At 35.4% G+C, this 26,936-nt stretch overlaps 5 protein-coding genes across 11 annotated transcripts; all 5 read left to right on the top strand.

Annotated features, from left to right (window-relative positions):
• Positions 1–567: 567 nt before the first annotated feature.
• LOC127972888 (zinc finger protein 239) lies at positions 568–26,936 on the top strand. 5 transcript variants are annotated; one of them, XR_008157218.1, is made up of 3 exons: positions 25,159–25,324; positions 25,616–25,754; positions 25,883–26,936. XR_008157218.1 is itself a non-coding variant. In XM_052576818.1 (3 exons), exons 2-3 carry the CDS (start codon positions 25,670–25,672, stop codon positions 26,615–26,617), a joined length of 825 nt encoding a protein of 274 aa, XP_052432778.1. In that variant the 5' UTR covers positions 25,160–25,324; positions 25,616–25,669; the 3' UTR covers positions 26,618–26,936. The 5 variants fall into 5 exon arrangements, 4 of the variants coding, with proteins under 4 accessions (XP_052432777.1, XP_052432780.1, XP_052432778.1 ...); XM_052576818.1 differs by having other exon boundaries at positions 25,160–25,324; positions 25,878–26,936; XM_052576819.1 differs by having other exon boundaries at positions 25,195–25,324; positions 25,621–25,754; positions 25,878–26,936.
• On the top strand, positions 4,231–6,641 carry LOC127972890 (zinc finger protein 239). The gene is made up of 2 exons (XM_052576822.1): positions 4,231–4,430; positions 4,533–6,641. Exons 1-2 carry the CDS (start codon positions 4,310–4,312, stop codon positions 5,414–5,416), a joined length of 1,005 nt encoding a protein of 334 aa, XP_052432782.1. The 5' UTR covers positions 4,231–4,309; the 3' UTR covers positions 5,417–6,641.
• On the top strand, positions 8,557–11,464 carry LOC127972889 (gastrula zinc finger protein XlCGF8.2DB-like). The gene is made up of 2 exons (XM_052576821.1): positions 8,557–8,655; positions 9,731–11,464. Exons 1-2 carry the CDS (start codon positions 8,643–8,645, stop codon positions 10,750–10,752), a joined length of 1,035 nt encoding a protein of 344 aa, XP_052432781.1. The 5' UTR covers positions 8,557–8,642; the 3' UTR covers positions 10,753–11,464.
• On the top strand, positions 11,652–13,245 carry LOC127972887 (zinc finger protein 239). The gene is made up of 2 exons (XM_052576816.1): positions 11,652–11,817; positions 12,052–13,245. The coding sequence occupies exons 1-2, from the start codon at positions 11,733–11,735 to the stop codon at positions 13,155–13,157; spliced, it is 1,191 nt and encodes a 396-aa protein (XP_052432776.1). The 5' UTR covers positions 11,652–11,732; the 3' UTR covers positions 13,158–13,245.
• On the top strand, positions 18,200–22,803 carry LOC127972891 (zinc finger protein 239-like). Of its 3 annotated transcripts, none has more exons than XM_052576825.1 (3): positions 18,200–18,330; positions 21,066–21,300; positions 21,398–22,803. In XM_052576825.1, the coding sequence occupies exons 2-3, from the start codon at positions 21,267–21,269 to the stop codon at positions 22,297–22,299; spliced, it is 936 nt and encodes a 311-aa protein (XP_052432785.1). In that variant the 5' UTR covers positions 18,200–18,330; positions 21,066–21,266; the 3' UTR covers positions 22,300–22,803. The 3 variants fall into 3 exon arrangements, with proteins under 3 accessions (XP_052432785.1, XP_052432786.1, XP_052432784.1); XM_052576826.1 differs by lacking the exon at positions 18,200–18,330 and adding an exon at positions 18,444–18,558; XM_052576824.1 differs by lacking the exon at positions 18,200–18,330 and adding an exon at positions 20,633–20,743.

Below are 26,936 nucleotides of genomic sequence, written 5' to 3'. Positions count from 1 at the left end.
TGAGATCTTCTGTAAATTGGCACATTAAGTTCATTTCATTGTGAGACAAACTACAGGATCTTCACTTTAAGAGATAATCACCTATTGATGTGTTTTTAACCTTTTACCCCTCAGGTTAAACATGGTTAAAACTACTATGAAAGACTACAGGAATCATCCCTGCACTCGTCCTTTTTACATTGAAATAGCATTTTCATTCAGGCTATCTGCCATTTTTGTTTAAACCAATTATACACAATTTAAATTGTTTTAGAAATGTAGAAAATATTTTGGTTGTTTTCTCCTGAACTAGTTAAGCGCAAGCCCTGTTTCAATCACTCAGTCACCCGTCTTTCTTCAGAAATAAAATATATTTGAGCTGGGAAAATGTTTTGGTTGATTTGATAGAAAATAAACCCTTAAAGTTTGTACTGGATTTGTTTCAGTGCTGTGTTGGAGATCTCTGTGATTGATACAACCAATGAAATCTTTAGAATCTGTGGTGGGCGGGGCTTGTGCTTTAACTGGGTTAAAAAGGTGAGGAATATCCACATCATCTCACAAGAGAAGAACAAACTCCTGGTGCATTAACTGGAGTCTGTGTCATACTGTGGTAAAGATGGAGTTTATTAAAGAGGAGATTGAAGACATGAGTGATCCAGAACCATCCAGAATAAAACAAGAAGATACTGAGGAACAAACAGGTTGGTGTTCATTCTTAATTATTCATTACTGACTGCTAAAAAACACTAAAGTTTCAGTCAAAAATTGTATTAACAAGGACTGACAGACTTAACCTTGGTACATCAAAGATCTGATCCTTCATACTCAGATAAATATGTGACCTCTTTTGGTTTCTGCTATTAAATCAGGTTCACTGATTTTAACATCATCATTTGTGTATTTTAGGCTGGACAGAAGTAAAACAGCAAAGGCGAGAGGTGAATGCAGTGAAGGAGGAACACTGTAAAATCAAAACTTCACGAAAAAAAGCCAAACAGCTGCACACCTGCACAAGGTGTGAAAAGAGTTTCAAACACAAAGAATACCTTAAGAAACACATGAGAGTCCACACTGGAGAGAAACCATTCACATGCCCTCAGTGTGGAAAGCGTTTTACCGGAGCATCAAGTCTCCGTTATCATCTTCACATTCACTCTGGAGAAAAGCCTTTTAACTGTGACCAGTGTGGTAAAACGTTTATTACATCATCACAACTGAAACTCCACATGATAATTCATTCAGATGACAAGCTTTATGTGTGTACTTTCTGTGGAAAGAGTTTTTCATGGCTGAGCAGTTACAAACATCATCAGAAAACACATAATGAAGTGAGAGATCACGTGTGTTGTGAGTGTGGGAAGAGCTTTATCACAGCTGGGGGTTTGAAACGGCATCAAAGAGTTCACACTGGAGAAAAACCTCACAAGTGCTTGTATTGTGACAAGAGTTTTGCTCAGTCTGGAAACCTGAAAGTACATGAATTAATACATTCTGGAGAGAAGCCATACTACTGTATTCAGTGTGGAAAGGGTTTTACTGCAGCGTTAAGTCTCAGTTATCATCTGCTCATTCACTCTGGAGAAAAGCCTTTTAACTGTGATCAGTGTGGTAAAACGTTTATCACATCATCAAGTCTTAAAAAACACCTGACAGTGCATTCAGATGAGAAGCCTCATGTGTGTTCTTACTGTGGAAAGAGTTTTTCACAACTGAAGCACTGTAAACAGCATCAGAAGACACACAGTGGAGGGAAAGATCATGTGTGTTGTGAGTGCGGGAAGAGTTTTATTAGAGCTGATAATCTGAAACAGCACCAAAGGATTCACACTGGAGAAAAACCTTACAAGTGCTCATATTGTGACAAGAGTTTCACTGTGTCTGGAAATTTGAAAGTACACGAGCGAGTTCATACTGTACCTAGTGTGGAAAGCGTTTCACTAAGTCAGCAGATCTACTGACTCGTATTAAAAATATTTTTTTTCTGGATTGAGCAAATATTTTCTACAGATGCAAGGTTTTTTGCATAAATATTTTCTTAGATATCTATTTATGCATTTCCCTGCAACATAAAAGTTGTATATAGGCGCTGTATAATGATGCAAATAAATTTTACATTTCAGTGACTTCTCTAATTAAGTGTGATGTGTTAGTCCATTAGGCTACAGTACTTCAAACTCTACTTCAAACTAGTCAAACTCTCTCAGACAGGCTTAGTGCCTTGGACAATCAATGTGCCATGAATGTTAAGGAGACGTGGTCCAACATTAGGGACATTATGTAAAACACAGCTGTTGAAGTCCTTGGCTTCACCACATTCATACCATTATGATGCTACCATCTTTCTGAAGTTATTTCTACCCCCTTGTAATTTGGCTCCGAATCTCAGGTGAAAATTACCATTTTGACCCCCTCTACAAAATAGTAGATTACTCAGTAAATATTAATCCATGACATTGAATAATTTGCCTTTCATCACTATAAATGTCTATATATATATTTACAGAAGATCTCAGACATCGTCATAATATTCTTGTTGTCAGGAGAGATTTTTCAGCGTAGATTAAGAAAAAAATAATGGATAATATGTGTAGTATAAAATCATGATGTATACGTAAAATCATTAGGTATATGTTAAGTCATCATGAAACATGAAAACCCTACATGTGTTGAAAAAAAAACTGCAAATGCTGGCTAGTGGCTAAGTATGTTTTGAAGCATGGCTGCTGGTGTAAGATGGTCCATAGCTGGTCATGAGCTGTTTTAAAATGGTTTAGCCTGGTCCTTAACTGGTTTTAAGCAACTAGCTCCTGTTCAGGACCAGTTTAGGATCAGCTTAAACCAGAAGAAGCAGAAGAGAGGTGATTAGGACTGGCAATGGTTGGCGAGCATTCAGACAGCACATGCTTATGTGGAGAAGTCAAAACTGTGAAACATCCCTGCTCCCATGCTGGTTAGGTATGTTTTGACGCTGGGATGCTGGTTCATGCTGGTCCTTTGCCAGCACATGACCAGCATAAACTAGCAAAGGACCAGCATAAACCCAACACATGACCAGCATGAACCAGCACATGACCAGCATAAACCAGCAAAGGACAAGCATAAACCAGCTAATGACAAGCATAAACCAGCAAAGGACCAGTATAAACCAGCACATGATCAGCATAAACCAGCAAAGGAACAGCATAATCCAGCAAAGGACCACCATAAACCAGCACACGACCAGCATAAACCAACAAAGGACCAGCATCTGCTGTTTTTTTTTTTTTTCATTAGGGATGTAATAATGGAGTGTGTTAATCGTTTAATTGCGGAAGCATTATGTATTTCTGATCTGTTGGAATCTGGAGTATCAACATTATAGCTTAAAATCTTGATAACAAGGAATATGAAACAACGCAGTTTTTTGGAATTTTTTTTTTTTTTTTTTTTTTTTACATATCACTGGACTTTATGAGAGAAATGAACTTCTTGGCGGAGTTCTTCAAATGGACAGAAGAGGGCAGCAATACGCCTTTGATGCGCCTAGTCTTTAGTCTGCCTCAAATTTTATATAAAGAAGAAGAAGAGAGCAGCGGAGTGTCGAGTTTTGAAATCTGATTCATACTTTTGAGCACTGTTGGGAACATTACTTTAAAAAAGTAATTAGTTATAGTTACTCAATACTTGTTCCAAAAAGTAACTAAGTTAGTAACTGAATTATTCTATAATAAAAGTAACTAGTTACCAGGGAAAGTAACTATTTGCGTTACTGTAAAAAAATTGCTATATGTCAATTTTTTTAGCAGTTTTCACAAGTCAGTTAAAATGAGTAGAACATACATGTGTTCGTACATAACTTTCGATATTTATTACACGTAAACACAGATAGCAAGAGTTTTATCCTGCACTTCAAGTATTATCTTTGTAAGAAAAGTGGTTTTGGCCACTAGCTTTGTAGATGCGTGTGTATCATATTACATGTACACATTACATGCACGTTCTAGCCTTTGACCACAATGAATTTAAAGTAGTGCTTATATCTCCACCTTGAAAATGCCAACTTTTCATCGGTTTGCTCCTGACTCGCCATCTCAGCCGCTACTGAATCTCAGTTTAGCTGTTGCGTGCGTGGGTGCGCGCACGTTCGCGCGTGTGTGTTTTGCGCCGCTGGCGTAAAAACACTGGCTCTGATTGGCTACCATGAAACAGATGACTATGCCTTAGCCAATCATAATCGCGTATCTCGTTATTAACCCACCTCTTCACTAGCTGTGTGAGCCAGGGGTGCGTTCGGATTATATGTTTATTCAATCAATGCATAGTAACGCACCGCATTTAACGTCCAGTAATGTTAACGCTGTTACCTGTTATTCCAAACAATTCTTTTGAATGTATTAAAGAGGAGATTGACGACATGAGGGATCCAGAACCATCCAGAACAAAATGTGAGGATATTGAGGAACAAACAGGTTGGTGTTCATCCTTGATTCTTCATTGTTGACCGCTGAGAAACATTAATCTGACAAAGATCCAGTTCACTTGATTATAACCACAACATTTGTTTATTTTAGACTTGGCTGAAGTAAAATGGTTAAGAGTGAAGCTGAAAGAAGAGGAGGAGGAACACTGTCAAATAAAAAAACCTAGAAAAAAAGCCAATCTGCTGCAATCCTGCACACAGTGTGGAAAGAGTTTCAGAAAAAAACAATACCTTAAGAAGCACATGAGAATCCACTCTGGAGAGAAACCTTTTAACTGTGATCAGTGTGATAAAAATTTCATTTCATCGTCAAATTTAAAACAACACCAGAGAGTTCATTCAGGCGAGAAGCCTTACATGTGTACTTTCTGTGGAAAGAGTTTTTCACGGCTGGGAAGTTGTAAACTGCACCAGAAAGCACATAATGTAGTGAGAGATCATGTGTGCTTTGAGTGTGGGAAGAGCTTTACTACAACTGGAGATTTGACAAAACACCAAATAATTCACACTGGGGAAAAACCTCACAAGTGCTCATATTGTGACAAGAGTTTCACTCAGTTTGGAAACCTGAAAAGGCACGAGCGAGTTCACACTGGAGAGAAGCCAAACCAATGTACTCTGTGCGGAGAGAGTTTCACAGATGCATCAGTTCTGAAAAATCATCTTCTCGTTCACTCTGGTGAAAAGCCATTTAGCTGTGATCGGTGTGGTAAAGGCTTTATAAGATCATCACATCTAAAAAGTCACCTGACCGTTCATTCACAGGAGAAACTTTATGTGTGTTCTTTCTGTGGAAACAGTTTTACTACAGCCAGCAATCTGAACCGTCACCAAAAAATTCATACTGGAGAAAGACCTTACAAGTGCTCATACTGTGACAAGAGTTTCACTCGGTCTGGAGTCCTGAAAAGACACGAGCGAGTTCATAAGAGGAGAGAGCTTCACTCAGTCATCAGCTCTAGTGACTCATATTAAAAATCATCGTTCTTTGTCGAAGTGAGCAAATGTTTTCTACAGATCGTACATTTCTAGTCAATGATGTGAGATTCGGATACAGTAAATGTGCAATTAGCTCAAACTAGTTTTGCTGTGAAATGTTACATGATTTGGGGATGCTTTTTCTGTGTTGATGGAGAACACCAATAATTTGTAGAGTTTGGTTGTGCTTGATGGAAGTCCAGTGCTAGAGAAAGATTGTACAAGTCTTCATATAGTGACAAGAGTTTTGTTGTGTCTGGAAACCTGAGTGAGTTCATACTGCAGAGAAGCCTGTGCATTAAACTAGTGATTCTTCTCAAATGCATGAAAAGCTTAATGTTGTCCAAATGTTGTCACAAAGTTTATCCATTCAATAATGTAGTTTAATATATTTTAATTTACTTGATTGAAATGTGTTCATTGCAGCATTTTTGCATACAATTAAAATTGTCAAAACAACAAAGAAAAACAAAAGTGTATCTGACAATAACTGAAACCATTGTCTGACAGAAACAGAGCCGTAATGTTTAACTGTGATGATCCTGTAGTTTGCCTCAGTCTGTTGACACACAATGAAAGGTGTTTAATGTGCCAATTTACAGAAGATCATCATAATGAATGAGGAGAAAACAGGGGACTATTGGCTTCTCAGCAGCTCATTGTGTTTTGGCACTGTGTTGTTATCAGGAGAAATCGTTCTGCGTTACTGAAGTATTGGATTTGAGAAAATCTGATTCTAATTTGTATTTTGTAAATGCTATATTTTTTTGCATCAAAATAAAGTCAAAAGCAGGGTATTATCAGGCATTAATATACTTCTTACCACAATAATATGATCACTGGGGGTTAACCAGGAATCACGCTTCATCTGGACACATCCTAACCTAACAAGACTGTTTTTGAGAGAAATGTCTGTGTTTTCCGTTAGATGGCAGCAATGCACTTAAAGATGCAAAGGAACAAATGGAGCATGCGCAGAATAGTTGCTGGATATTTTTAATAAAGGTCAGTCGTGGAATATTTTCATTATGCATGTGAGAGATGTCCACTGTTTACAGAGTTTGCATGTTTTGATTGATTGTTAACTAGACTATTATAGTGTTTTTTTTATATTGTGCAAATGTGATTTGATCAGACTGTATTCAGTGTGTTTATATGGTGTATATCTAAAATGTATCTCTTTGCATTTTACAGCTTTTTAATAAAGTTGCCATTGTGAATATTGCTGGATGTGCGACGAATGTCTTGTGGCTGATGTGCTTTATATTTTAAACACAGCAAGCTCAGACGTGTGTTTAATGTCATACTGTATAATTTCAGTAACTTATTTGAGATTTCTCCAGGTCTGGTCCTGTGGGTCTCAGTATCAGAGAAAGATGGAGTTTATTAAAGAGGAGATTGAAGACATGAGTTATCCAGAACCGTCTAGAATAAAACATGAAGATACTGAGGAACAAACAAGTTGGTGTCCACTCATGACATTAATGTAACAAAGCGTCAGTTCACTTGATTTTCAACACTTGCTTTGATTATTTTAGCCTCGACTGAAGTAAAATGGCAAAGAATGAAGCTGAAAGAAGAGGAGGTGTGTTGTAAAATCAAAATATTGTCAAAAAAAGCCAAGCAGCTGCACACATGCCCTCAGTGTGGAAAGAGTTTTAATGCAGCGATAGATCTTGCTTATCATCTACACATTCACACTGGAGAAAAACCTCACAAGTGTTCATACTGTGACAAGACTTGCGCTGTGGCTGGAAATTTGAAAGTACACGAGCGAGTTCACACTCGAGAGAAAAATAATCGATGTGCTCAGTGTGGAAAGAGTTTCATTCAAATCTAGTGACTCATATTAAAAATCATTGTTCTGTGTCAAAGTGAGCAAATGTTATGTTCTGTTTTTATCCTTTAATGCCTCACCAGTGAGTCTCTGATCATTTTGTTGCATAAATCAAAGAGATTTTCTGAGATATTATTGATCTGTTTCTCTGAAGTATTAAAGTTGTAGTCTCTGTATATTGATACAAAGGCACTTTATCAGGCACTAACAGACTGTAAACAGTTCTTACCATAAGAATATGAACAGGACACTGTGACTTTAAGCTAAAAAAAGTTATGTATCATATATTGTAAGCATGTGAGAGATGTTCACTGTTTTCAGAGTTTGCATGTTTTGATTAATTATTAATTAGAGTGTAATGTGTCGGAAGAGAGTTTTTCTGAATGAGTGAGTGTGAGCACTTCTGCTTTAATGGCTTTAATGTTTCTTTTATAATGTTTGTTTTGTTTTTTTGTTTGTTCATTCCTACCAGCCTTCATTGAGTGTTTATGTCGTGTGTATATAAAAATGGATGTCTTTGCATTTGATCTCTGCTCTTGCTTGTTTCCTATAATCTCACACAATCATCAAACCTCCTCACTTATGAGAAAATATTGCTAGTGAGCCTTATTTTGTGACATATTACAGATAATTCTTAAATTGGGTGAATTCAGTTAAAGTGGACCATTTAAGCTTAACTGTACTGTGCTCGTAGGGTTTACCCTTTCAAAGCATTACAATGGCTTTTATTTTAAAGACAGTGTCAGAGATGGTAGAAAGGAAAGAGAGAACAGAAAGGAAGACAAGGCATGTTGTTCAGTCTGTGGGGTAGGGAATGTCAAATGTAAAGCTTTAAAAAATGGACACAATTCAATTGTTTAAAGTGTTAAGACCATTGACAGAAAAACATGTTGATGTAGTTATCATTTTTAGCTTATTTATTGTTGCTTGTGTTATTATAGTCATATCTTTAATGTATTGCAGAGTTCTTTTTTGTCAATATTCTGATTTCTGAAAATTCAGATTCAATTAAATGTAATGTCAACACAACATGTTCTTTTAGTTTTTTGGAATTCCACACATGGTTTGAGATTGACATTATTTATTTAACTCATAACCTAAGTATGTTTTGGGCTTGATAAATGCCTCCGTCTGATCATATCCGTTAATATATGATATGTTTTAAATTAAGATGCAGTCTAATTTTTTTATAAATAAGGAATGGAGCACTTTAATTGAAAATAAATTTGTCTAGAAATGACAAAAATGGTTTATTGGTATATATATATCTTGCGCCATCTGTAGGAAGATAAGCGTGTTGTGCGCAATGTGACAGCAGCAGACGGTGGATGTTTACGACAGTGAGAGCACGTTTACGGCAGAGTGTGGTATTTGTACATATGCGGGATGAAAACAACTGGTAAGACATCTCTTCTTTAAGATAAGAATATACGTGATATATAACTAATAAGTGTTCAGATGTTAAAAGTCAGTTGTATGAATGTATATTTTATCATTTGCAACAGCAAATAAGCCTACTTTTTTAATATCATAGAATATATATTTGGTGTTTCAGAGGAATCTGTAATCTGAGTTATAATAAATGATCAAATGTATTGTTTGGTGCTCTAGTGTTTATACAAACGGGTATCCGATGTATTTTGTGTTCTTTTCAGTTTTAAGTTATTGTCTTCATATGTGATTGGGTATATATGAATAAAACTACATACAGTTGAAGTCGAAAGTTTATGACCCACACTGCAGAATCTGCAAAATGTTAATTATTTTAGCAAAATAAGAGGAATTATACAAAATGCATGTTATTTGTTATTTAGTACTGACCTGAATAATATATTTCACATTAAAGATGTTAACATGTAGCCCACAAGAGAAAAAATATAGCTGGATTTATTAAAATGTTCAAAAGTTTACACGCCCCTTGATTCCCCCTTGAGTCATCTTATAAATTTGAACTATTATTCTCTCTTGTGCACTATACGTAAATCTCTTTCGTGTGAAATCTTATTCAGTTCAGTACTAAATAAAAAATAACATGCATTTTGCATGATCCCTCTTACTTTGGTAAAATAATTAACATTTTGCAGATTCCTCAAGATGTAACTGTTTATGGCAAGAAAGTCTGTCAGCAAATAAAATAAAAATGTTTTTATAGAAACTATCAATTCAGTGACTTATGTTTGATGTTTTGCTCAGCAGATTTGGTCACCACTTTTCATTATTTTGATTATTTACTGCTCAGGAACATTGTGACAACAAAGCGTCTGTCAGTTCGGACAGACTTTATTTCCATTAGAAAATAAGAAGCAGTAATATACAGTTTACAGTAATAGTGTGATTAGAGTGTATTAACATCAGAATCAACTTTATCCAATCAAACATCACATACAAATAGATGTTTGATCTCAGTTGTTTTCTTTTATTACTTTTTGTTTAAGATTGCATTTGACTTTTAATACATTTAGTTTTTTTTCCAGATCCGATGGAGGTGAAAGAGGAAAACCAAGAACCGGATAGAGTTGAGTGTTGTGAGAAACCTCGAAGTCTTTTAAATGGAGAAGAAAACTTTAATGAAGAGAGTGTCTCACGAAGCAGAACTCAAAGAACAAAAGCCAGAAAGTCTTTAAAATGTCATCGGTGTGAAAAGAGTTTTACACGTCAAGAGAACCTGGAGTATCACTTAAAAACTCACACTGGAGATAAACCGTACACCTGCCATGTTTGCGGAAAGAGTTTCATACTAAACAAACACCTTGAATGCCACATAAGAATTCACACCGGAGAAAAGCCTTTCGAATGTGATCGGTGTGGACGCGGTTTTGCGAGTAGAGAGAGCATGAAGAACCATGCAAAAACTCACTCTGGAGAAAAGCTGCGTTTCACCTGCTCTCATTGTGAGAAGAGCTATGCATTTAAATACAGACTGAAAAGACACTTAAAAACTCATACAGGAGAGAAACCGTACACTTGCCCTCAGTGTGGAAAGAGTTTTACAGAAAAACAACATCTTGCCAAACACATAAGAATGCATATCAGACGAAAGTCTTGCAGCTGCACTGAGTGCGGAGAGGTTTGTCCAAACGAATACAGACTTAAGATACACCTAAGACGTCACACCGGAGAGAAACCAAACACCTGTTCTGATTGTGGCAAGAGTTTTGCAGAAAAAGCACATCTTATCAAGCACATCAAGTTTTATCATCGGTCTTTAAAGATCAGATCTTCCAGCTGCTCTCAGTGTGGAAAGAGTTTCACAGAAAGACGGAATCTTAAGAGACACTTAATAATTCATACTGGAGAGAGACCATACACGTGTCCTCATTGTGAAGATAGTTTCACGCAAAAGGTACATCTTGACAGGCACATAATGCTCCACACTGGTGAGAAACCGTTCAGGTGTTCGCAGTGTGAAAAGAGTTTTGTGGAGGCATCGGGTCTCTTACGTCATATGCACATTCATATTGGAGAAAAATGTAATAGTGTTCACACTGGAAACTGAGTTTTGCTTATGGAGTATCACTAAATATGCAAAAGCAAGCTCACACCGGAGAAAAGCTTTACCACTGTACTGTGTGAGAAGAGTTTACTTGCTCTTATGAACAACCATTGTCCATTTCCAAGTTTTAACTATCAGTTTCTGTGTCTAAAAGTGTCCTTTCAACATTTATGGGTTTGAAACCCAGAAGTGATTTATAGCAAACTTTCTGTAGAAGTGCTTGAGAGCAAATGTGACTTTTATGGGGTTTTTTTATTTATTCCCATCGGACTAGTTTTTGGAATTAAAAATTAAGTAAAATAATACTGTTTTTAATTTGCAATTTGTTGTCAACCAATCGAATGTAAAGTTACAAAGCATTACCTATATAAGACAACAATCAGATTATGCTGTAAAGGTTGTAGGAAGATTCGATAAACAATGTTGTGACTGTGTATAGAGGGGACTAGAAATGTTGCCAAATCTAAAAGGCACTAGTGACAATTTATGTTTTTTTTTTCTTAATGATTGATAGAGATGCTATTCTGAATCTCTTATTAATATTTTGGAAATGTCTTACCACTAGGAACACAAACAGCCGATTAAAGAATAAATATAAGAGAATATAACTAACAACCAATGTTTTTTTCTGCATGCAATTAATCTCAATTTGACTTATATTGTTCATGTTTTGTTTCATATTATTATTTTTATGCAAATAAAGTTTTAATTACTATGCATCCATGCATTTTTTCTGCAATATACAAATTTATATATGTTTATATACAGTCTGATTTTATAATGCATGTCTAAATTAAGACCAGGATTACAAGATTTGGATCATTCATTCCCTTTTTCACCAACACAGTGCTCTACACTACAGTAGATGGCGCAAATGCACCTTAAAGAGGATTACTGAACGCTGCCACACAAAATATGAAAGAAGAAGACCGTCCTGAAAATAAATAACAGGAGAAATCGATTGAAATATGAAAATATGAGAAATGGAGTTTGTTAAAGTGGAGGTTGATGACATTAGTGATCCAGATGCATGCAGAATTAAACATGAAGATACTGAGGAACACACAGGTTGGTGTCCATTCTTGATTTTTAGTAATATTTAGATGATGCACGGTACATACAATGCATTTAAATGATCAAAACCTTGTTGCATAGCAGCTGTCATCCACAATTATTTTAATTATCATGAGAATGACAGAACTAACCTTTAGCAAATCAGACAGCTGATACTGTATAATATCTCTTGTTATTAAATCAAGGTTCAGCTGAACTGATTACAACCACATAATATTTTTATTTTAGACTTGATGGAAGTGAATCAGCAAATACATGAACTAAATGAAGCGGAGGATGAACATTGCACCTTTCAAGCTCAAAGAACAACAGCCAAAAAGCTGCACACCTGCTCTCAATGTGGAAAAGGTTTCACACACAAAGGGAATTTTAACACACATGCAAGAATGCACACTGGAGAGAAACCATACACATGCGATCAATGTGGAAAGAGCTTCACTCGTTCATCAGGTCTCAGTAAACATCTGCTCTGTCACTCTGGAGTCAAGCCTTTTATCTGTGATCAGTGTGGGAAACATTTCATTTCGTCGTCAAAACTAAAAACGCACCAGAAAGTTCATTCGGATGAGAGGCCTCATGTGTGTCCTTACTGTGGAAAGAGGTTTTCACGACTGGACAGTTGTAAACAGCATCAGAAAATACACGATGAAGTGAGAGATCATGTGTGTTGTGAGTGCGGGAAGAGCTTTACTACAGCGAGTCAACTAAGACAGCATCGAAGAATTCACACTGGAGAAAAACCTTACAAGTGTTCCTACTGTGACAAGAGTTTCACTCTTTCTGGAAACCTTAAAGTACACGAGCGAGTTCACACTGGAGAGAAACCGTATCACTGTATGCAGTGTGGAGAGGGTTTCATAAGTACCAAAAATCTCAGTTATCATCTGCACGTTCACTCTGGAGAAAGGCCGTTTGACTGTGACCAGTGTAGTAAAAAGTTTAAATCCGCATCAAATCTAAAATGTCACATGAATGTTCATTCAGATGAAAAGCCTCACTTGTGTTCTTTGTGTGGAAAGAGTTTTTCAAGACTGAACAGTTGTAAGCTGCACCAGAAAATGCATGATGATGTAAAAGATCATGTGTGCTATGAGTGTGGAAAGAGCTTTACAGCTGTTGGCCAGTTGAGACGGCACAAAAGAGTTCACACTGGAGAAAAACCTCACAAGTGTTCATTCTGTGACAAGAGTTTCACTGTGTCTGGAAATTTGAAAGTACACGAGCGAGTTCACACTGGAGAGAAACCGTATCACTGTACTCAGTGTGGAAAGAGTTTCACTCAGTCAAAGACTGTAGCGATCCACATGGAAAAGCATTGTTCTGTGTCAGAGTGAGCAAATGTTTTATTCAGATACAAATACTTTATAATGTATGTGAGATTCAGATAAAGTAAATATGTGACCCTGGATCACACAAAACCCATCTTAAGTCTCTGGAGTATATTTGTAGCAATAGCCAAAAAAAAACACTGTGTGGGTCAAAATTATCGATTTTTCTTTTATGCCAAAAATCATTAGATATTAAGTAAAGATCATGTTCTATGAAGATATTTTGTAAACTTCCTATCGTGAATATATTAAAACTTAATTTTTTATTAGTAATATGCATTGCTAAGAAATTCATTTGGACAACACCAAAGGCGAATTTCTCAATATTTAGATTTTTTTGCACCCTCAGATTCCAGATAAAACACACATCAAAGGAAAGCTTATTTATTCAGCTTTCAGATGATGTATAAATCTCAATTTCGAAAAATTGACACTTAAGATTGGTTTTGTGGTCCAGGGTCACATATGTAGTTAAAAATAAATAAAGTAATTTTGTTGGGGAACAGCAAATCGTGACTTTAATTTTGCATTTATGCATTTTTATTCTCTGGTTGAAAATCCCATTGAAGGAGTAAAACAGACAGGAAACAACTGTAACAAGTTAGAAACAATTCACTCCGTTTGCCAATTTTTAATTTTGAGTTTGCAAATAAATCAGGCACATTTATTTATAAATGTACATATTTCTCTGGAACATAGCCTTTAAGTAGGCTCTATATATAACTAGAATAAAATTAGCATTTCAATGAAAAGACGAGATCTGTTAATGTGTGATTTTACGTAATGTGTTTTTTTAATGCATTTTAATACCAGCTTTTTATGGTAATGCATCTTGACTGACTGCCCAACTTAATCTTAACATAGGTACCAAGTAGAAACAAGAGGCACATTTCTGGGATATTTTATATAATCTTTGGGAGACAAGCGGCCGCTATCAGGAAGAGGTGGCATGTGCATGTTTTATTTATTGAGTTTCATCATTTGCTGTTAGAAAAACAGAGTATTTAGGTAAGACTGTATGAGCACTTAAATCAATAAATATTTATGAAAGGCAGGATATTAAACAGCGAGTTGCTTAGTTGAAAGAAAACGCACCCCATGTAGTTTTACTTTAGCATCAGATTATAAAATTTAACATCTCTGTTTGTACTATAAAATATGTGCTTGTACTCCCAACACTGCAAACACCTGATACTTAATACTCACCTTGAAATGATTATTGCTAATTACTGTGTTTATTTTAGACCAGATAGAAGAGAAAGAGCAAAGGCGAGAACTGAATGGAATTAAATTTCAGCATCATCATAATGAATGAGGAGAAAACAAAGAAACATGTTACATACCGGTTGTTTCAAATTTATGTTTTGTCTGTGTTAAAAATAGGTATTGCAAGTTGATACATGACAGGCTGTGCGATTAAAAACCATGTTTCTTTGATTTTAATAAAATAGGAAAATCAAAACAGTAAAATAGTGTTTAATTTGTTGTCAGCCAAAGCAATTCAGAAATACTAGCTGCAATGTTATATACAGCAATCATATAATACTCATGCAACATACAAAAAAGACATCCTAATTAGACTGTAAAGTGGTGCAAAACAGTATTTAAAACGATGCATTAGTTTGAAGCACTAGTAAGACTTATGACAAATCAGTAATACATAAAGTGTTTTGATTGCATATTAAATTATGACTATTAAATCAAGATAAAATGATTGATTAATTGAGAAAGAAGGTGATGCATCACATCAGTTCAATATGAATACTGCTGCAAATGTTTGTGATGTGCAGCTATTATCATAAACTTAACACAAAATAATAAATCAATGCAACATACAAAAAAATAAATAAATAAACGGAGGATGTGTGCAACAGAGTAGCGATTTACAAAGTTTGACATGAAAAAGCTTGAAAGGTGAGGTATTAAATGTTTTGCTGTGAGTGTTTAATTTTTCTAATGGCAGAAAGGATATGTTAACACGTGTTAGAAATCATAATCTGAATTTATTCATGAACTTGATCGGTCTGGAGATGCTGTGTATAGGTTAAAGTTGTCAGTTTTGATTTTAAGTATAGCTTAAATGTAATTTTACCTAAGCTTTGTTTCATGCTTATTTAAAGTTTGTTTGAGAGTTAATTGATGAGTGATTCAGAACCATTCAGAATGAATCATGAAGATACTGAACAACAAACAATTTGGAGACTATTTATGATTCTTCATTATTGAGGAACGACTGAGAAACATAATGTTAACATAGCTTCTATTAGTATGATGTATAATACAGAAAATGCATCTCATTAACCTGATCTCTGTTATTTTCCACCAATCAGGGTTAAGCTGAATTTTCACATTTGTTCTCCGAATCTTACTGTTTATTTTAGACCAGAAAGAAGTGAAAAAGCAAAGACAAGAGCTGAATGAAACAGAGCTCGAAGATTAAGAAACAAAAATATGCACACCTGCTCACATTCGTCTGATTGTTCAAAGCTGGAAATAAAATGTAAACGGCATCAGAAAATTCATAATGAAGAGAAAGATCACACGTGCTGGGCATGTGGGATGAACTTTAATACGGCCGGCCTCCTGAAGCAGCACCAAAGAGTTCACGTTGGAGAAAAACCTCACAAGTGTTCATATTGTGACAAGAGTTTCAATCAGTCTGGAAACCTGAAAATACACGAGTGTGTTCACACTGGAGAGAAACCGTATCACTGTACTCAGTGTGGAAAGGGTTTCAGCTGTAAAAGTGGTCTCAACCGAACAGAACAGTCGAGTAAGCTGTGTGAGATATACAATATATAGTTTCACTTAGTAGTACAACAGCATCTAGTTTAATTCAATGAATTTGACTTGTTAGTAGTCTGCTTGAGGAACTATAGAGTGATGTTTGAATTTCCACCAAGAACTCTTACAGTAAAAATCAATAATTTGTATATTTTCTCACGGGCATTAGTTTGTAAAATGTGTCGGGGTTGTGTGATAAGCAGGTCTTTATTTAATAAGATACATTCGTGCCATGCACTTATTATCTATATGATTATTGTACATGAGTTGGAAAATATTTATCACTAAACTGACAAAAATAAAGTTGATTTTTCTTATATACATATGGTTTCAAAATCCTATTAAATTGCAAATCAACAATCATTGCTGTATAGTTTGCTTTGAATAATACAAAACATGTATCATCTGGATCACCAGATTCTTTTAAATATGTTTATTTTATATACACAGATTTTCCATTTAAAAAATGCATTTGTTGAATATTTGCATCAAAAAGCAACTGCATTAATCACTTTTTATGGAAAGTAATGTGTTAAATTACTTTTGCATTACTTTCTCCACTGGGCTGGGCTTGGTTGTTATTATTATTATTAACTATTATTTGTCTTTGACAAAGGTAAATTTTCACACCAAAAGTAAAAGGAATAATCCTCAGGATGAAGGAAATGTATATTCACATCTATACACTAGAGGGTACATCTTTTTTCTGGATTGCATGAAAAAAAACAGAAGCCAGAGAAAAAAATTAATTGAAAAAAAAAGAAAGAGGAAACACAAATGTTGTTTAAAGTCATTATTTTCACATAATTCACATATAAACACTGGTGAATAATCACAACATCCCACAAGAGAAGAAAAAACTCTGGGTGCAGCAGCTGAATTCAGTGACTGTTAAAGAGTTTATTAAAGAGGAGATTGAAGACAGGCTTGATCCAGAACCATCCAGAATAAAACAAGAAGATACTGAGGAACAAACAGGTTGGTTATTGATTCTTAATTATATATTGTTTCTCTTCGTTGTGAAATTATAAACAGTATATGGATGATAAATGATATGGAAATGCATAACACTGTTGACAACCACAAGATCATTAACTAATCTTTGGCACATCTAAGATATGATGTTTTATATCTGTTGTTTTCTGCTGTTAGATCAGGAACTGATTATAACTTGTTTATTTTAGACCGGATTGAGATGAAAGAGCGACAAGAGCTTTAGATATTTAAAAGCCCTAAAAAGGCACTTGAAAAAATGTCACACATCATCACAGTGAGCAACATTTTGTCAAAATAGTCAAGTAAATTGTGTGAGATAAACAAAACATGAAGTTACTCCCAAAAGCACAATCTCACATAGTTTAGTGTTTGTAGTCGGATTAAGGAACTATAGAAGTTTCACCAGAAAATCATTCTCAGTGTAAATAATAATTTGTATCTTTCCAGCTGTGTAATACGTTTGTAAAAAAAAGTTTTCAATTTCAATTCAGAAAGACATTTCTTGTAGTTTGTCTCAGTCTGTTGACATACAATGAAATGTGCTTAATGTGTCAAGATCTCAGACATCATCATAATGAACGAGGTGAAAACAGGGAACTATTTGATGGAGACAAAGAGGTTTTTCAGCATCTCAGTTAAACCTGATGGCTCTGTTGTTTCGATCTTTTGTTGTTTATATTACAAACAGCATTGTACTTTATCACTGGGTTATTTCTATGCACATACCAACGGGGCAGGGCTGATATTTATGTTCTGCCATTCTTTCAGCTACCAATCTGAGACAGCACAAAATGTAAATAATCATTTGTGTCTTTTTTCCTGTTTAATTTGCTAAATGTGTCAGGCTGCAGGCCTGCAGTTTTTCTTGCTTTGACACAATCTGCTTTGTAAAAAAGCGCTAAATTAAAATATGTAAAAAGCACATTATATCCTCACACACAAAGACATTTTAGCACAGTAATTTTCTCTCATGAATAGCTACAGTTGTGTTTATTATATTTCAAAATTAATGAATATACTATTATTTTCTGTATTAATATACTATACAATATTTCAACAAAAACAACAATCATGCCTAGCATATTTGTTTAATATTTGTTTCAAGTTTGACAAGTTTTGCTATACTTTTGTGTCCTAGACGCTGTTTTTTTGTTGTTGTGTTTTTTCTTTTTTTTTGACAACAGCTTATAAAAACGTAGGCATTGCTCTGTTTTTTGTAATAAGTCAGATATGACAAGGAGGCAGCTGTCAATGGACAGTTTAGGATTGTCCTAAAGCCCCAACCCTCGCGTTGTAGGCGTGGTCTAAATCGCTCTGGGGGCGGGGCCGATTAACATCGTATTCTTGCGCTCTTCCACACTGTTCGGACTCGGTGGAAAACTCGCCCAACATAATAGAGGTAAATGTTGATTTCTATTAGTGCTTAAATGAAGATTATTCTGTCATAAGGAGATATAGACTGGGGTCAAAAGTTTAAAAGTCATAGCATAGCATATAAAAGAGAGAAAGAAAAGACAAATTCTTTGCAGAGTCTCTGGGCTTCATTATAAAAATCTTCTGGCATCAAAACCTAAAGACTTCAAGAGTCATTTTTCACAGAAGAACTAACATTTTCTGCTAATCAAGGGTGCTGCTGAATTTTCACATTTATAAAACTAATTATAACTGCTTAATATGTTTGTTTTAGAGCCGATGAATGTGAAGAGCTGACTGAAGGGGAGTCTTCAGAAATCAAAGATTTAGAAACAAAACGCTGCTCTCATTCAGCTGATTGTTCAGTGATGGAAAATTTCAAACAGCACCAGAAAATTATATTAATTATAAATTCAGAATTTGTTAGTTTATGGAGGTACAGAAAACAACAAAGCAACTCTTTGGCTTGATTGTCCCACGTGTTTCCCCCACGGGCTAAATTCACATCACGTGACGGGGCGTTCCCAGACCAACCGTCGGTATGTATAATTGAGGTGGAAGTAAATAAGGATTTAGCAGTGATAAGTGTTTAACTCTCAAAATTAACTTGAGTAATATAAAGCATGCATAATACAGAGAATACATGTATGAGGCAACTTCTGGTGATTAGTTCATATAACTGAGGTAGAAAACCCTATGAATAGGATGTAATGAAAGTTAAACACACAGAAAGAATTCCACAGGTTATATAAAACATACATGAAAATTACATTATATCTGAGGTAAATACTGGTAATCGATTAAACCTATCCGAAGCAATTTTGAGATTTGGTCCAAAATTAAGTTCTTAGCAATGCTCATTACTAATCAAAAATTTATTTTTTATATATTTACAGTAGGAAATTTACTAAATATCTTCATGGAACATGAACTTTACTAAAATGATCCTTTTGACCCATACAATGTGTTTTTGGCTATTAATAAACCCCAGAGACTTAAAACTGGTTTTGTTTCTTCAATCCCTCCACCCTTTCTTCCCTTGACTCAGAATCTCAGTATGATTTTATAAATATAAAATGTTCTGTGACAATTCAAGTGAATAAAATTAGTGTTTGATTTTATTTAAAATGTACAGGTGTGACTCTCAATCTTATAAAAGAGAATGGATCCTAAAGTTTAGAGCTGGTTTGTTTACTGTTGGGTAAACTCTCAATGTCTAGGCCTTAATCAATGCAAATTAAAGTTGTTAGTTTCTATCTCCATTCGGAGGATGTTTGTCTTGCTCTCAGTAAAGGCCTAGTTGAAGGAAATGTTGGATATATATACTCCGTATTCCATTTTTCTGAAGTTAGATATGCATCCATTGCTCTTATTGTTTAACTTTGATTTGATATCTTTGTAAATGGCATACTACTTTTTTTTACCTGACTTATAATAAATTGTTACACTTGGTTTTGGTTTTCTTATGCACTCTGAGATTATTAACTCAAAGTGTGCTCATACATAATAACCAGATGTCTAGATGAATTATACCATGAATGATCAATAATAACTGGCATGGTGACCTGAATTCGAGATCATAATAAAATGGAATCAGATAACAATTAGATAAACCGTTAACAAATGTATCGTTTCAGTATGAAAACAGAAGTCTCAGCACGTTGACACCAATGAAATGTGTTTAATGTGCCAATTTACAAAAGATCTCATCATCATAATGAATGGGCTGAAAACAGTCAACTACTTGGATGAGACAAAGAGGCTTTTATCATCTGCACATTCACTCTGGAGGAAAGCCATTTAACTGTGATCAGTTTATTTCACCAGAAAATCTATCTCACTTTTTGTGAAAAGTGTTTTTCAGGACTGGACACGCATAAACAGCATCAGAAAAAATATATGATGTCTGCCCCTGTCTATGTGCAATAACAAAAATAACTGACTGTTTCACTGATGAGGTCTAGGATGCATTGATGTCATCTGCTTAATCATTTACTTTTAATAACTTGGCAGATGCTTTTACCCAAAGCAACTTACAAATGAGGAATACAACAAGCCACACAAAATTATTATTATTCTGAGTGTAAAATAAATTATCAGAAATAATCTATAACGCACAATAATAAGCTTAAAACAATAATAGTGAAGCAGGGAATATATTTTGTGGATGCACAATCATTATTGTAAAAGCAACACGGAGTGATTTTCCATTATTGGTCATATTTTATTATGTTCAGAGAGTTTTTTAGCTCGTTGGTTCATCTTTCCTCGTCTTTTCATTTATAAATGACCAGGAATATCAAGTAGGTGGCAGCAAACACTACAGATGTTTCCATATGAGTGAAAATGCAAAAAACCAACAGAGAAAAGCTCAAGGAAGGAGTGCTGGAAGTATTTAGGTATTTAAGCGCTATTTTACACATTCTGTGCACAGGTTTCAATATTGTGGGAGAGTAATGTGTTAACAGAGAGTTGAGTGATAATGAACAGTAGGGTTTATGCTGTAGTTCGTTTCTAAAATAAAAATGTATTGTACTGCCGTATGAATATATAATACTACTGATAAGCTACTCCTGAATATAATATAGAAGCCATTAGTCATTAACTCTGTTCGTTTCTGGAGATTACCTTGTATATGAAATGCTTTTATGTTTTCTGTATTAAGTTTAAGTTTAGATTATGTGTTAATTGAAGAATTTTCCCTGTTTCGCCCTTATTTAGAACACAACGATTTGATTGGCTATGCATCTGACACAAGCCCCGCCCACACGGCGCTGAGGTCCACCCACTTTGAGGTCTCTGTGCTGAGACAGACTTGGGAAACATCCACATCATCCCACAAGAGAAGAACACACTCCGGGTGCAGCAGCTGAAGTCAGTGACTGTCAAAGACAAGAGTTTATTAAAGAGGAGATTGAAGACATGAGTGATCCAGGACCATACAGAATAAAAAAAGGTTGGTGTCCATCCATGTTTCTTCATTACTGACTGCTGAGGTTCATCTTTTTTTTTTCATTTCAAATTTTTTTACTATTTCTAACTTTTTCAATTAGACCAGATGAAAGTGACTGAGCAAGAACTGAGTGAAGAGGAGGAGCAACACCGTGACTTCAAAACACTAAGAAGAAAAGCCAAAAAGCCACAGCAGACTTGTAAAGATTCATCACACCTGAAGGACCATATGGAAGAGAAACCTCTTATCAAGAGTCGCTCATTGGTGGAACATTGTAAACGTCGCCAGAGAACTCATAATGAAGTGAAAGAACACGTGTGTCGTGATTGTGGGAAGTGCTTTACTAGAGCTGACACTCTGCAACAGCACAAAAGCATTCACACTGGAGAAAAACCTCACAAGTGTTCATACTGTGACAAGAGTTTCACTCAGGCGGGAACCATGAGAATACACGAGCGAGTTCACACTAGAGAGAAACCGTATCACTGTACTCAGTGTGGAAAGAGTTTCACATATAGAACTAATCTCAATATTCACCTCCTCGTTCACTCCGGAGAAAATCCATTCACCTGTGATCAGTGTGGTAAAGATTTTAAAACATCACTTCATCTCAAAAACCACATGAGAATTCACACAAATGAAAGGCCTTATGCATGTTCATTTTGTGGAAAGGGTTTTGCTCGGCTGGATCATTGTAAACGTCACCAGGAAACACACACGGGTGAGAAAGATCATGTGTGTCATGAGTGCGGGAAGAGTTTTATTAGAGCTGATAATCTGAAACAGCACCAAAGGATTCACACTGGAGAAAAACCTTACAAGTGTTCGTATTGTGACAAGAGTTTCAATCAGTCTGGACCCCTGAAAGTACACGAGCAAGTTCACACTGGAGAGAAACCGTACTACTGCCCTCCCTGTGAGAAGAGCTTTAGATTTGTAAGAAGCCTTGACATTCACATGAAAAAATGTCCTAAGTTGTCACGATCAACATTTTCATGTTAGAACAGTCATAGTGTGAGATAAACAAAATATTGAGTTTCTCTCAAAAGCCCACAAACATTTAGTTAGATTTTGTGAATTTTGACTTGTTCTCAGTCTGATTAACAATAGAGTGCAGGATGTTCAAGCTATAATCAAAGCTAAACTGATGGACAACAACTCTGGAGCCACATACCGGCTATCTCCTACACAAAAGATGATTGTTAAATTTAGGCAGATAACTCATGAGGAATGTCATGGTTTTTCCCCCCCGAGGACAGAGAGCAAAAAAACTTTTGACCTTCCTCAGAGAACAGAAGTCTCGCTTAAAGAATGGCTGTCCTAACATATCAAAATGCATATGATTATCTGACTTATAACCAAACATCATTCCATTGCATAATGCCACATCATCTGTGTTACCCAATGATTTGACTGTTCACTTGTTGTTTATGTGCAGTGCTTGAAGTGGGCAAAAAAGTGTCCTCTACCACCTTTCAGAAATAAAAATAAAATAGAAATAAATTATTGGTGCAAATATTTCACTATGGTTCTTAGGAAAGCACTTAGATTTAGTTTGGTGCACTTCATGTGCACAATTTCTTTTAAGTAGTAATACTATAATATAATTTTATTTATGTTTTTGAACAAAATGATAAATGAATAATATTTCAGACTTACAAACTCCTTCAACATTTAGAGTACATATAATGATTGATTTATATAAATGCTTATATTTTAATCTGATGTTAAAGTAGAACTACTCAAGGTATGTTTCTATACAACAGTTAACTCTAAAATCTTGTGTTTGATAACGGTGAATTGCTTCTTATTGAATATACCACATTTACCAAAATGCTATGTATTTCTATTAGGAAATATGTTTAATTAATTTCAGCATAACAACATATACAAATTCAGTCATATGTTTTTGATTTTTCCAGGGCTGGCCCTGTGGGTCTCAGTATCAGTGATCAGGATTGTGATAAATAGTGGCACGGCCACCCTGAAATATGACCCCCACCCCCAAAATCACTGGGCTAGAGTACTGTTATTCTGATGATGTAGTATGCACATTTGATCAGAGAGCTGTTAAAGCCAAAAGAGTCTCAATAAAGATAAATGCACACACTACATTCACATAAACACAGATAGGATTCATACATGCACACACACAATTCATAAATACACATACAGGATACACAAATGCGCACACACAAAATTGAAAAAGCACAGAAGATTCACAAATGCATACTAAATTCAGAAATGCACACAAAATTCAGAAATACACACACAATTCAGAAATGCAAACAACATTTACAAATGCACTCAAGATTCACAAATGCACAGGACAAGATTCAGAAATGTATTTCTGATGCACACACACATATATCTTGATTTACAAACTGCTTGCGGTCTGTGAACTTCACAGTTCCAAATGAGCACATTTCCCAAAATTACTGTATGATCGGGGGTCTGTCTCCGTGTGGACTGGGCCGAAGAAGTAATGGGTACTTACGGTTATGGATAGAAATGTAGCAAAGTAAAAAGTACAATATTTGCCTCTCAAATGTACTTGAGTAAAGTCATGAATACTCCCCAAAATGATACTCGAGTAAAGTACAGATCCCTCAAAATTGTAAAAAAGTACTTTACTCGAGTAAACGTACTCTGTTACTGTCCGGCTCTGTATATCATGTTAATATATTGCCATAGTTAAATTCCATAACATGCCAATTACATGTGATATCAATTTCACATGTTCGAACATACATTAATTCTTGCATACTTTTTTTCGTTAATTCTTAGTTTTTGCCTTGATAATAGAAAATATGAGATAGGCATCATGTATGACAGTCAAAAATGGGATATGAGCTACAAAATGACCAGATCCTGCCATTAGCTATATAGAAGACATATCTTGTATGTATAGGGCTTATATGTGGATATGAAGAAGCAATACAGGAGACCTATATTTCCTGTATATGCACATATATGCACCTCAATTTTTCCTATATGTGGCATATATACGCATATATATTATCATATATGTACATATATGTGCATATACACCACATATAGGTTTCATATATGCACATATATCCACATATCGTGCTTATAGTATTTAATATCTGTAAATTATGTCCATAATACTTACCTGTATAGTTATTGTACATATTATAGACCTTTATTCTGTACTTACTGCTTATTGCACTTCTGGTTAGATGCTAACTGCATTTCGTTGCCTTGTACCTACATGTGCAGTGACAATAAAGTTGAATCTAATCTAATCTAATCTAATCTAATATAGGTTCTTTCCATGTGGGTTACCTTATGTGCACTTATTAGACATTAAGAATCCTGTTCTATCCTGTATTTCTATTCCTCAAGATTAATGTCTGCATATTATGTGTGTGTATCCAACCGTAATGATAAGACACTTGCCAGTGCTAGAAAACCTTGAATTGTAGATAAAGTCTCTCTCTCTCTGTGTGTGTGTGTGTGTGTGTGTGTGTGTGTCAGCACGTATGCTCTGTGAGAAGAACAGTTTCTGCGTACATCCGGTCATGAGATGAGGTGTCTTCTTCACCAGTGCTGACGTCTGCTACAATCACTGGAAGATATGCTGGAGATGTTTATGTCCATATGTGGAGACCGTCTAAGTTTATAGGTTTTGGAACCTATCAGAATTTTGTTGACTTATGCATTGACGCAATTAGTATCCTCTGTCAGGGCTGAATTGTTGGTGATTCAGTCTGTGTGCATTGCATTTATTTAAAACATGAGTTTCACAATTTGAGTTGAATCACTGAAATAAATGAACTTTTCCCTGACATTCTAATGTATTGAGAAGCGCCTGTAAATCTGTTCCACACTCCGGAGCAGGAGGGGGCGCTAATGCGCCTGTTTACATTGGTTGGCAGCAGCTGTTGGAAAACGAAGAAGCAGAGGAGGAAGAATAAATTCGTGTATTTTTAATCTGTTTGTAGCAACATGTGAGAGATGTTCCCGATTCACAGAGTTTGACATGACCCCCTTGATAGAAAAGGTATTTAACTAATAATAAATACGCACTGCTTTTATATTAGTATTGAATATGTGAATACTTCTTTGTTTTGTTTTGTTTTGTTTTGTTTGATGCTTAAGAAATTATGTGCAATGCAACTTATAATTTGATAATTTAACCCTTTGTAATTTTTTGTTGTTGTTATATACTAATAATGTACACCCCCCCCCCCCTTTTTATGGGTCTTCCTGTCAGAAAATGATCAGTGAAGCCAAATTGGTTCATATATTCATATATATATAATTTATATTCATATTCATATCATCCTACAAGAGAAGAACAAACTCCAGGTGCAGCAGCTGAAGTCTGTGTCATACTGTGGTAAAGATGGAGTTTATTAAAGAGGAGATTGAAGACGCGCGTGATCCAGAACCATCCAGAATAAAACACGAAGATACTGAGAAACAAACAGGTCGGTGTTCATTCATGATTCTTCATTATTGACTTTTTGGAAGCTATGAGAAATGAAGTATTAGGCCAATATTGATGATAAATGCAGTGTGAATGTCAACTGATTCTAACTTGTTTATTTTAGACCAGATGGAACCCGAAGAACCGAACAAAGAGGAAGAGAAACGCGAGTCCAGCACTCAGAAAACACAAACTGAACACACCTGCTCACAGTGTGAAAAGAGTTTCAAGCGCAAAGAATACCTTAAAAGGCACATGTTAGTCCACGCTGGAGAGAAACAGTACACATGCACTCAGTGTGGAAAGAGTTATTCACGACCGGACACTTATAAACGGCATCAGAGAACACATAATAAAGAGAAACCGAAGAAAAAAAACACGGGCAGTATTAAAAATCACCTAAACGTGCACGCTAAAAGAAAGTTGTATAACTGTGATCAGTGTGGAAAAGATTTAAACTCATTGTCAGGTCGCAGTCGACACATGAAGTTGCATAGAAATGAGAAGCCTTATTCCTGCTCTTACTGTGGAAAGAGTTTTAGACAGCTTGGTCATTGTAAACAACACCAGATAATACACACCGGTAAGAGAGATCATGCGTGTCGTGAGTGTGGAAAGTGCTTTATTGCAGCTGGTGATTTAAAAAGGCACTTAAAAATTCACATTGGAAAAAAACCTAACAAGTGCTCATACTGTGACAAGAGTTTCATTCGGCCTGAACACCTGAGAATACACGAGCGAGTTCACACTGGAGAGAAACCGTATCACTGTATTCGGTGTGGAGAGAGTTTCAAACGCGTGCGTAGTCTGGTGAGTCACACGGAGAAACACTGTCACAGTGAGCAGGTCTTATCTACAGATTGAATGCTTTTAAAATCAATTACACAATATGAGATTCAGATAATGCATGCATGAAGTTTGTCATTGCATTTTATTTTTTTATGCATGGATATGACTTTATAAATTAAAATAAATTTGGTTAATTCCTTTAAATGTATATGGGTTCTGTACAGAAGGAAATTTATCCGACACTTATGTAATGCAATGTATAAATCCCTTATTATAGTTTTTTTATGTTTTAATCTGTTCTTCTAATTCAGAGACAGAAGCATTTTAAAATCACTTTCAAAGGTGATGAATTTGCTGAGCGTTTGATGTTAATAAAATGATTTATTTTAAAAAA

This window comes from Carassius gibelio, chromosome B15 (genome assembly GCF_023724105.1).
Source record: "Carassius gibelio isolate Cgi1373 ecotype wild population from Czech Republic chromosome B15, carGib1.2-hapl.c, whole genome shotgun sequence".
Lineage (NCBI taxonomy): Eukaryota > Metazoa > Chordata > Actinopteri > Cypriniformes > Cyprinidae > Carassius > Carassius gibelio.
The sequence above is the reverse complement of the archived record's forward strand: the minus strand, read 5'-3'. Positions and strand labels throughout refer to the sequence as shown.

Bases quoted from the DNA above. Each gene is read 5' to 3' on its own strand.
- LOC127972888 (XM_052576817.1), top strand. From the start codon at position 599: ATGGAGTTTATTAAAGAGGAGATTGAAGACATGAGTGATCCAGAACCA. The intron at 684-888 runs GTTGGTGTTCAT...TGTGTATTTTAG, and splicing joins AGATACTGAGGAACAAACAG to GCTGGACAGAAGTAAAACAG.
- LOC127972890 (XM_052576822.1), top strand. From the start codon at position 4,310: ATGTTAACGCTGTTACCTGTTATTCCAAACAATTCTTTTGAATGTATT. The intron at 4,431-4,532 runs GTTGGTGTTCAT...TGTTTATTTTAG, and splicing joins GGATATTGAGGAACAAACAG to ACTTGGCTGAAGTAAAATGG.
- LOC127972891 (XM_052576825.1), top strand. From the start codon at position 21,267: ATGAGTGATCCAGGACCATACAGAATAAAAAAAG. The intron at 21,301-21,397 runs GTTGGTGTCCAT...TTTTTCAATTAG, and splicing joins ACCATACAGAATAAAAAAAG to ACCAGATGAAAGTGACTGAG.
- LOC127972887 (XM_052576816.1), top strand. From the start codon at position 11,733: ATGGAGTTTGTTAAAGTGGAGGTTGATGACATTAGTGATCCAGATGCA. The intron at 11,818-12,051 runs GTTGGTGTCCAT...TTTTTATTTTAG, and splicing joins AGATACTGAGGAACACACAG to ACTTGATGGAAGTGAATCAG.